Source organism: Saccopteryx bilineata, chromosome 2 (genome assembly GCF_036850765.1).
Source record: "Saccopteryx bilineata isolate mSacBil1 chromosome 2, mSacBil1_pri_phased_curated, whole genome shotgun sequence".
Lineage (NCBI taxonomy): Eukaryota > Metazoa > Chordata > Mammalia > Chiroptera > Emballonuridae > Saccopteryx > Saccopteryx bilineata.
Window position 1 is genome coordinate 35906631 of NC_089491.1, and position 10677 is coordinate 35917307.

The 10677-nt window shown below is 43.6% G+C and overlaps 1 protein-coding gene across 3 annotated transcripts in view; it reads right to left on the bottom strand.

Annotated features, from left to right (window-relative positions):
• DCAF10 (DDB1 and CUL4 associated factor 10) overlaps positions 1–5218 on the bottom strand; it is a 57797-nt gene extending 52579 nt beyond the window's left edge. For all 3 annotated transcript variants that reach the window (XM_066256703.1, XM_066256702.1, XM_066256704.1), the window contains exon 1: positions 4605–5218. In XM_066256703.1, coding sequence (XP_066112800.1) covers positions 4605–5152 — 548 coding nt within the window. In that variant the 5' untranslated portion in view covers positions 5153–5218. The remainder of the gene's footprint in view (positions 1–4604) is intronic.
• Positions 5219–10677: the final 5459 nt, after the last annotated feature.

A 10677-nucleotide genomic window follows, 5' to 3' on the forward strand; every position in this document is an offset into this window, starting at 1 on the left:
CTGTGTTATCGTCCAGGTAAATGGAGCTTTTTTAAAAATGAAGTAACCTTACATTTCTAGTAATTTTCCCCCTGAAAGCCTATTTCATATGACATTAATATAGGTCACCCGCTTTCTTTTGTTTAAAATGTGTGTAAAGCCTGACCAGGCGGTGGCGCAGTGGATAGAGCGTCGGACTGGGATGCAGAGGACCCAGGTTCGAGACCCCGAGGTCGCTAGCTTGAGCTCGGGCTCATCTGGTTTGAGCAAAAGCCCATCAGCTTGAACCCAAGGTCGCTGGCTCCAGCAAGGGGTTACTCGGTCTGCTGAAGGCCTGCGGTCAAGGCACATATGAGAAAGCAAACAATGAATAACTAAGGTGTAGAACGCGCAATGAAAAACTAATGATTGATGCTTCTCATCTCTCTCCGTTCCTGTCTGTCTGTCCCTGTCTATCCCTCTCTCTGACTCACTCTGTCTCGTAAAAATAAAGAAATAAATAAAATTAAAATCCTAACATAAAAGGATATTAAAAAAAATAAAAATGTGTGTAAATAATCTTTCTCTATCCTTTTGAACATTTAGTATTTCTATGTCTATTATAACTAGTAATATGTGGACTTACTTTTAGCCATTCTTTGTGCTTTTGTTATGCCTTTTCCATTTTATCTTTCCCTTTCTCTTTTCAAATTTTTAAAAATTCCATTTTTCCTCTACTAGTCTAAGAATAATAGAGTCTCTCTTATCTTTTGGTGGTTACCTTGCAAATTTTAATGTGTACTAAACTTATTAAACCCTAACATTAATATATCATAATTCTCTCCTCAAAAAAGAACTAAGGAATTTAGAGCATCCATTTATCTATTATTGTTGCCTTCTATTTTAGTCCCATCTTTGTTAATCCCCCCAAAATATTAGTTTTACAAATATATTTTACATTTCCTTTGTTCTTCATTCCTTTTACCATCTCAGACCTTCCATTTTCTTCTTTCTGAACTTAGAATTCCATTATTGAAGGTGTGGTGGCAAACTCACTCTAAGGACAGATAGGGACAGACAGACAGGAAGGGAGAGACACAAGAAGCATCAATTCTTTGTTGCGGCTCCTTGGTTGTTCATTGATTGCTTTCTCATATGTGCCTTGACCCAGGCGCTACAGCAGAGCAAGTGACCCCTTGCTCAAACCAGCAACCTTGGGCTTCAAGCCAGCAACCTTTTGGCTCAAGCCAGCGACCTGGGGATTTCAAATTTGGGTCCTCTGTATCTCAGTCTGACGCTCTATCCACTGCGCCACTGCCTGGTCAGGCTATGTGAATAGATATTTATTTCACCTTTGTTCTTGACAAGAATAAAGAGCCCATGTTTGCTGGATATAGACAACTAAATTGACAGGGCTTTTTCCCCCAGCATACTAAAAATAATCATCACTGTCCTCTGATTTACACTATTAATGATAACTAAATGCCTTCAAAGCCACTTCTTTGAAGGTCTTTTTCTCTAGGTTTTAAGATTTTATATTTGTTGTCTTGCAGTTTCACTATATGTTTAGGGGATAATTCCTACTTCGGAGTGTTGGGCTTCTAAAATCATGGCTTAGTGTTTTTCATTCTGGAAAGTTCTGAGATATTATTTCTTCAAACAGGTTTTTGCCCCAATTATATATCTCATTTTCTTCAGAAACTAGCCAAATATGGTATATGGTATGCTTTTCCCTCTCTCCATGTCACTAAACCTTTGTATTTTCAATCTCTGTGTCTGTTGTCTACATTCTGAATAATTACTTCACTTCTATTTTTTTAGATTTTATTTATTCATTGTGAGAGAGGGAGAGAGAAGTGGGGAGGAGCAGGAAGCATCAACTCCTATATGTGCCTTGACCACACAAGACTGGGGTTTCAAACTGGCGACCTCAATGTTCCAGGTTGACACTATCTACTGTGCCACCACAGGTCAGACCCACTTCTATTTTTCAATACATTATTCTCTCTTCAGCAGTGCCTAATGTATTCTCATAGAGGAATTGCTTGAGAAAGTCCCATATATTATTATCTATCTCATCTATTAACATCAAATTTCCTTTTCCACAATGTCATTTTAGAAGGAAACACACTCACTTATTTTGACAATACTGCTATTGCTTAAAACATTTTTGGACTTCTTTAGAAATTATCTTCTAATCCATGTATCCTTTCATTTATTTTTTAGTGCCAAATTCTTCCTAGCCCTGCCTCTATTAAATTTATAATTTTAATTCTTACCTTCAATGTCACCTCTCCTTCTCTGTACTGAGAAGTCTTTTAAGTAACAGTGGTTATAGGACACAGTAAGTTGATTTAACTCATATAAATGAAGGATATGAGAAATTATCTTATTTAACACAGATATTTAGAATTTTTCTAAATATTACTTTAAGTCCTATAAAAGTTTGGAATATATTAATAGATGTAGTAAGATGATAAAAAATGAAAACACTGAACTATTTTCACTTATCACCTTGACAAAGATGAAAAAGAATAGCAATATGCAATGCTGGCAAGGGTATAAGGAGACAGGCACTTTCCTAAGTGACAGAATTGAGAACTGGTATAGTCTTCACAGAGAACAATTTAATAATAGGTATCCAAAATCTTCATAACCTTTAATTCATTTCAGGCATTTATCATAAGGACATACCTCTAAAATATTTGTTTATATTTTATTTAAACTAATGAAAAATTTAAATAATGTTATAGAAATAGGTTTATTAACATAGGTAATTCACAATAAATTGTATGGGGAAAAAAGCAGGCTAGAAAACAGCATAATTCCATGATTATATTTAAATATATTATATATACACAAAGAAAAAATTTCCTAGGATATCCAATTACTCTCTGGGATCATAAGTTTTGTTTAGCTTCCTTCTGCTCATTTATTGCCTGGGATTTCTATAATAAGTATATGTTATTGAATAATTAAACATTATTGAATTATTGTGTTTTAAATATCAGAGTATCTAACTACCATTTACATAAATGTTTCTATGAAAAAATGTAGTCCAGATTCAAACAAGAACTATTAATAATATATTCCTCATTCTAATATTACTGTCAATGGAATTTACTTTTTATAACTCATTCTATCCCTCTCACCCTCTACCTATAATCCCACTTCCAAAGAGTATAAATGGCTACTTCTGAAGGCCTGACAAAATAGGTAGGAGGTAGGGAGGAGAGGAGCTGTGATATGGAGAAGAGAGGAACTGAATGTTTATGAGGAACAGACTAGAAGTATGTTGGGAGGAGCCTTAAGAACAGGTCTTGGTTAGAGGAAGGAGAAGAGAAAGGAGGTTCCATGGATAAACTGTAACAAAACTTCTCTCAGTAATTCTCCCTGTATTCAAATGAACATTCACTGCTACAAGTTCCATCCAAGCTCTAAGGAGATCCAAGCACCAAGAATAATTAAGCAGGAAGCATTTGCTCAGTGAAATGAAATGAGTGCTCACTCTGACTCCAGATTGTTGCTTTGCTCCTTCCTAGACTATTTTAGGTCAACAGCAACATTTTTTGCTTTGTTAACCTACTGTCTTTCAGCTTCTCTAACGTGATGTGCTGCCCCTCCAGCCACAGATCTTTTGACATACCATTTCCTCCATCTGAAATACTTCTATCCTCTCCCCAACCTTATCCTGACTAACTTATCTCATTTTTCTGATCTGTGTTAAGTGTTACTTCCTCAGGAAAACCTGAAACACTCTATTCTCAATTTGTAAATACACATAATGAATTATTTAGTATGATTATTAATATTTAGTTGAAATAATTGGTCCCAACCTCAATGAAGGTAGTGCCATTACCTGGTTTTGATATCACTTGGGACCTCTGCATCTGGAACTTACAGGCAGTCACAATTACTTGCTGAATGAGGGAATGAATGACTACACAAATGACTGGAAATCAAGAGGCTTTGGATAAGGATTATATTAACTATGTCTCATGGCGGAACTGTGTGTAAATTTTTTCCATTGATTGCCGTTTAACTTGTTTGTGTACTCACAAAGATTTAAGAAGACATTTTTTAAACACTGTCCCAAAGTAAATCAAGGACAAGCATGAAATATTTAATCAGCCAGAAAAAAAGCTGGACCCCCTGAACAAAAGCATGTCGATAGCCTGGAAACTTCACTGCCCTTCATGTGGGCAGTGTCTTAGCATCTTACTGGAGCCAAGGAAAGCAATACCTGTCCCCTGGGGGCAGGTCAGGCACAGGGTACAAGGCATCTGCAGGCTTCCTACCCCTGACACAAGCTTAGGTGAGAGTGACAGGGAAAGAATGGGCATTTATTCAGGGTATTTACTGAGCATCTACTGTGTACCTGAAGATTCTTGTCCTAGGCTGGTTCTGCCAGACTGCTGTTGGGGTTCAGCAATTTCTCCTACACAGAGCTTGGGCGTTTGGAACGTGAGCAAATGGGGCCCCGGGCGGCCTAACCCAAGGGCCAATGGGGCCTCCGACAGTGACAGGGGCACGAAGGCCAGCGGCCCCAAGCGGACTCGCACACCCCAGTCCGGGCCGAGCAAGCGAGCCCTGGGCAGCCCAGCCAGGCGGAGGCGGGTACCCGCCCTCCGAGGGGCCGCGCTTACCCGTCGGGCGAGTACTCGAGGTTGAAGACGGCCCCGTGGGTGCGAGTGCTGAGGTACACCGAGTCCGCGGGATGGATGGAACCATAGAGGTTAGTCATGGTGCGGAAATTGTCCCGCGCCGGGTCCACGAACAGCCCGCGGCCCAGGCTGCGCTCTCGCAGCCACCCAAACAGCCGGGCGCCGGGGCCACCCAGGCTGGGGCTGAGGCCGTGCCGGCCCCGGCTCCCGGCCCTGCAGTCGGGCCCGGGTGGCCGGCGCGGCGGGGAGGGCTGTGGCGACTCTCCTTGGGCGGAAGCAGCGGAGGACTCCAGAGCTCCGGACCGCCCGAGCTCCCCCGCGCGCGCAGCTGGGAACAGCGAGGGGCCGCCAGGGCAGCGAGGGCTCCCGGACGGCGACGGAGGGGCTGCGTCAGCCCCAGGCTGGGGCAGCACGGGCGGGAAAGGCAGCGGCCCGGCGGCTGCCGCCCGGCCCCCGTAAAGTGCCGGATCCTCAGCCCGGGGTCCAGCTGCCGGGTCCCCTCCGGGGCTACCTGGCCCGAAGGGAAACATGGCCAACAACCCCGGCCCCACTGCCGGCCGCTGCCCCGCCGGCCTATAGCTCAGTGCTCCCGCTCCCACAGCCACTTCCGGCGCGCGGCGGCCTAACCCCGCCGGCTGGGAAACCCGCACCGCCCCTCGGCCATCATCCGCTGGGGACCACGAAAGCGGGAACACCGACTAGGTTTGCAGGTGCTACTGAGGATGCCCAGGGCCAGGCCTGTGTGGAACAATTAGCATCTGGGCACCATGTGCGACAGTCTGTAGTTGTCACTGACTGTGAGTGTGTGCTTGGGGATGAGTGGGCCTGACAAGACAAGGAGGCTGGGTATGATTGTGTACTGTTATCCCTCACTTAACACTGAGATCAGCTAGGAGGGCAAGAAATTACTATGGTATGTGCAGTTCACACACAGTAAATGATGTACAATAGTATACTGCCTACTCAGCCTGAAAGTCCAAGGACTCGGGTAACTTCAGCACTAAAAAGCCCTGGCCTGGGCCCTGGCCGGTTGGCTCAGTGGTAGAGCGTCGGCCTGGCGTGCGGGGGACCCGGTTTCGATTCCCGGCCAGGGCACATAGGAGAAGCGCCCATTTGCTTCTCCACCCCTCCGCCGCGCTTTCCTCTCTGTCTCTCTCTTCCCCTCCTGCAGCCAAGGCTCCATTGGAGCAAAGATGGCCCGGGCGCTGGGGATGGCTCCTTGGCCTCTGCCCCAGGCGCTAGAGTGGCTCTGGTCGCGGCAGAGCGACGCCCAGGAGGGGCAGAACATCGCCCCCTGGTGGGCAGAGCGTCGCCCCTGGTGGGCGTGCCGGGTGGATCCCGGTCGGGCGCATGTGGGAGTCTGTCTGACTGTCTCTCCCCATTTCCAGCTTCGGAAAAAATACAAAAAAAAAAAAAAAAAAAGCCCTGGCCTGTACAGAGAACGAATCATATTGGTGCCCTAAATACACTGCTCACAAAAATTAGGGGATATTTTATCGCTTCATATTCATTTTTAAATACTCCCTATTTTTGTGAGCAGCATATTTACCCAATTCCCAGCTACTGCACAGATCAAAGCCAAAGCCTTTCTGTCTGCAGGAAGCAGCATGTATATCCAGCCAGGAGTTAGTGGGGAGCTAGAGACAAACAAACAAACATCAACAACAAAAAACACTGGAGGTTAACTAATTGAGAAAGCACTAAAGATAGAACTTTAACTGTGCCTGTTGCTATTTACCCACTGCCTGTAAGAGTATTCAAACACAACCATTTTAACAAGGTTTGATTTCCAATCACAATCTATATAGATCAATTTCTATGTAACACTGTTTTGAAAGCCAAAAAAAATAAAAAATAAAACATTTCAACCTAAGTTCCTGAAATTCACAGATATCAGTTCATCAGAATTGCCTAGCCTGACCAGGCAGTGGTGCAATGGATAGAACGTCAGCCTGGAATACTGAGGTCCTAGGTTTGAAGCCCCGAGGTTGCCAGCTTGAACATAGACTCATTTGGCTTGAATGCAGGCTCACTACCTTGAGCATGGGGTTGCCAGCTTGAGTGTGGGATTATGGACATGACCCCATGGCTGCTGGCTTGAACCCAAAGGTCGCTGGCTAAGCCCATGGTTGCTGACTTGAGCAAGGGGTCTCTGGCTCAGCTGGAGCCCCCCCTCCATCAAGGTACATATGAGAAAGCAATCAACAAACAACTAGAGTGCCACAACTATGAGTTGATACTTCTCATCCCTTCCTATCCGTCTGTATGTCTGTCTCTCTAAAAAAAAAAAAAAAAAAGGTAAAGAAAATTGCTAAAGCATCCTCTGAACTCCTTTGCTCCTGATGTTCTTTTTAGATTACAACAAACAATTGGCAGAGGTTTCCCCTGGGTCCAGGTATCACACGTCCCTGGATACCCCACCCCCAACACTTAGGATATATCTCATCAAGTAAGCAGGAAGCAAATTTATTTACTTTCTTCCCTATCTAATGACTACATGTTTTTTAAAAACAACTTCCTGACCCTGGCTGGTTGGCCCGGTGATAGAGCATCAGCATAGTCGCAGTGGTCGGCAAACTCATTAGTCAACAGAGCCAAATTTCAACAGTACAATGATTGAAATTTCTTTTAAGAGCCAAATTTTTTAAACTTAAACTATATAGGTAGGTACATTGTTATTAACTTAATTAAGGTGGAGTACTCCTTGTGGAAGAGCCACACTCAAGGGGCCAAAGAGCCGCATGTGGCTCGCAAGCCACAGTTTGCCGGCCAAGGGCCTAGTGTGTGAATATCCCAGGTTCAATTCCCAATCAGGGCACAGAGAAGAAGCAACCATCTACTTCTCCACCCCTCCCCTTCTCTCTCTCTCTCTCTCTCTCTCTCTCTCTCCTCCTGCTGTCATGGTTCAACTGATTTGAGAACATTGGCCCTGGGTGCTGAGGATGGCTCCCTGGAGCCTCCACCTCATGTTGCAAGCATGGCCCAGATGGGCAGAGCATTAGCCCCAGACAGGAGTTTCTGGGCGAGTCCTGGTTGGGGCACATGCAGGAGTCTGTCACTCTATTGCCCCTCCTCTTACTTGAAAAAGAAGAAAAAAAAATTTTTTTTTTTATAATTTTATTTTTTTAATGGGGTGACATCAATAAATCAGGATACATATATTCAAAGATAACAAGTCCAGGTTATCTTGTCGTTCAATTATGTTGCATACCCACCACCCAAAGTCAGATTGTCCTCTGTCACCTTCTATCTTGTTTTCTTTGTGCCCCTCCCCACCCCCTATCCCTCTCCCATTCCCCCCTCCCCCCCGTAACCACCACACTCTTATCAATGTCTAAGAAGAAAAAAATTTTAAGAAAAAAAAAAAACTACTTCCCAACTGATGGCTTCTAATGCAACATGCCTGGAATGTAGACAGTGGCTTTTCCATTCAAGCTTTTATATTGGGGTGGGGGGTGGAGAGAGCAGATTAACTCATGATGTCTTTAACATTATTGGTTATGCCCATCAAATAGAATTTTTTGTTAAGAGCAAGATGGACAAAATAAGCAAGGCAGCTGGTTGTGGCATAAAAAGCTGAAATAGTAGCTATTTCCCAGGCATCTTCTCATTAGAAGCCGTGCACCTTGAGCTTTTTTAAATGGCCATATATTATGTCATCAGCTTGGGAAATAGCAAGTACAAACTGCAGCACTGCCTTTTCTCAAGCAGGGAGGTCAGGGTTTCTCCAATTCATACAGACCTGCAAGGACGCACACAGTCCAAAAGCAGAAACTCTGCTCATGAACATACAGCCAGTAAAACACGAGGTCTAATGAAAAGGCCATTAATGAAAAAATCCAAGGTTAGATTAAAGGGGCAAAGGCAGAGCAAAATAAAATTTTCAGATGATATCTTTTTTTTTTTATGTTCAAGGATTTTTATTTTTATTATTATTTTTTAAAGTAGTGTTTTACTTTTCAATTACAGGTGACATACAATATTATTTTATATTAATTTCAGGTATACAGCATAGTGATTACACATTTATATATCTTATGAAGTGATAACCCTAATAAATCTAGTACCCGTCTGACACCATTGATAATTATTACAGTATTTTTTACTGTATTCCTTATGCCACACTTTACTTGCCCATGACTATCTTTTTTTAAAATTTTTATTAATTTTAATGGGGTGACATCAATAAATCAGGGTACATATATTCAAAGAAAACATGTCCAGGTATCTTGTCATTTAATTATGTTGCATACCCATCACCCAAAGTCAGATTGTCCTCTGTCACCTTCTATCTAATAGTTTTCTTTGTGCCCCTCCCCCTCCCCTTCCCCTCTCCCCCCCCCCCCCCCCCACCGTTACCACCACACTCTTGTCCATGTCTCTTGGTCTTGTTTTTATGTCCCACCAATGTATGGAATCATGCAGATCTTGGTTTTTTTCTGATTTACTTATTTCACTTCGTATAATGTTATCAAGATCCCACCATTTTGTTGTAAATGACCCAATGTCATCATTTCTTATGGCTAAGTAGTATACCATAGTGTATATGTGCCACATCTTCTTTATCCAGTCTTCTATTTTTTTTTTTTACAGTGATTAAGGCCTTTAAGCAAGCTCTTGGCCAATACAGCAAGAATCCATAAAAGAGTAGTGTCCTTAACATGTTCACCAAGTCCAAGTTAGCACCAACACCATTCCAAATCAGATGATATCTTGATCAAGTCCAGTGGAATGCAAACCAGGAACTCTGGCCCAGCACCATCTCTACCGAGAATTCTTCTTTTTTTTATTATTTTTTAATTTTTCTGAAGCTGGAAACGGGGAGGCAGTCAGACTCCCGCATGCGCCCGACGGGGATCCACCCGGCACGCCCACCAGGGGGCGATGCTCTGCCCATCCAGGGCGTCGCTCTGTCGCGTCGAGAGCCACTCTAGCACCTGGGGCAGAGGCCAAGGAACCATCCCCAGCGCCCGGGCCATCTTTTGCTCCAATGGAGCCTCGGCTGCGGGAGGGGAAGAGAGAGACAGAGAGGAAGGAGAGGGGGAGGGGTGGAGAAGCAAATGGGCGCCTCTCCTGTGTGCCCTGGCCGGGAATCGAACCTGGGACTTCCGCACGCCAGGCCGACGCTCTACCGCTGAGCCAACCGGCCAGGGTCCCCGAGAATTCTTCTTTAATCACTCTAAATATAAGTGCCTCTTTCTCTAAACACCTATGGCATCAAAAATATCAGAACCAAGACTCAGAAACTCTTAGTACACAAGGATTCAAATCTCAAATCTTTTATTATGAAAAAAGTGTAACTCAGATAATTGTCCCTTTACTGCCCTAGGAAGTAGTAATTTTATTACCACCCCCATTTTATTGGCAAAGGAACCCAAGCTCAGAGAGGCAAAGTGACTTCCCCAAGGTCTCACAGCTAGAGATTGGTAAAGCTGGAATCTGAATCCAAATGTATTGGATTCCAAAGACCATACTAATAATCATTACCCTTACTGAAGCAAAATACTGGAAACCACTAAATACCTCAAAATAGAATAGTTTGGAAACCATGGTGTGATGGTATACCCTATGGTCACTAGAGAGAGAAACTGATCCTGGACAAACAAAGGTCTGGCAACTAGGCAGGAGGCTCTCAGCAAGGCAAAAGGGATGATGTACCTGTCCTGAAGTTATCTTGGGGCTAGCAACAGAAGCCCATGGAGAACAGTTTGCAAGGTCTCCACTCATGTTGGGTCATGAGGGAAGGTCGGGGGTATAAAGACTAATGACCCTCAACCTTGGGAATAGACTCTCCAGTACAGTGTTGAATAACAGTGGAGGGAGAGACTTCCTTGTCTTGTTCCTATCTTAGGGAAAAAGCTTTAAGTCTTTTGCCATTAAGTATGATTTCAGCTGTGGGGTTTTTGTAGGTTTCCTTTATATGTTGAGGAGGTTCTTTTCTTTTTTTCTTTTTTTTTTAAGTATACTTTAAATTATTTTTATTTATTCATTCATTTTAAAGGAGACAGAGAGAGAGAGAGAGAGAGAGAGAGAGAGGCAGGAAGCATCAACTCCC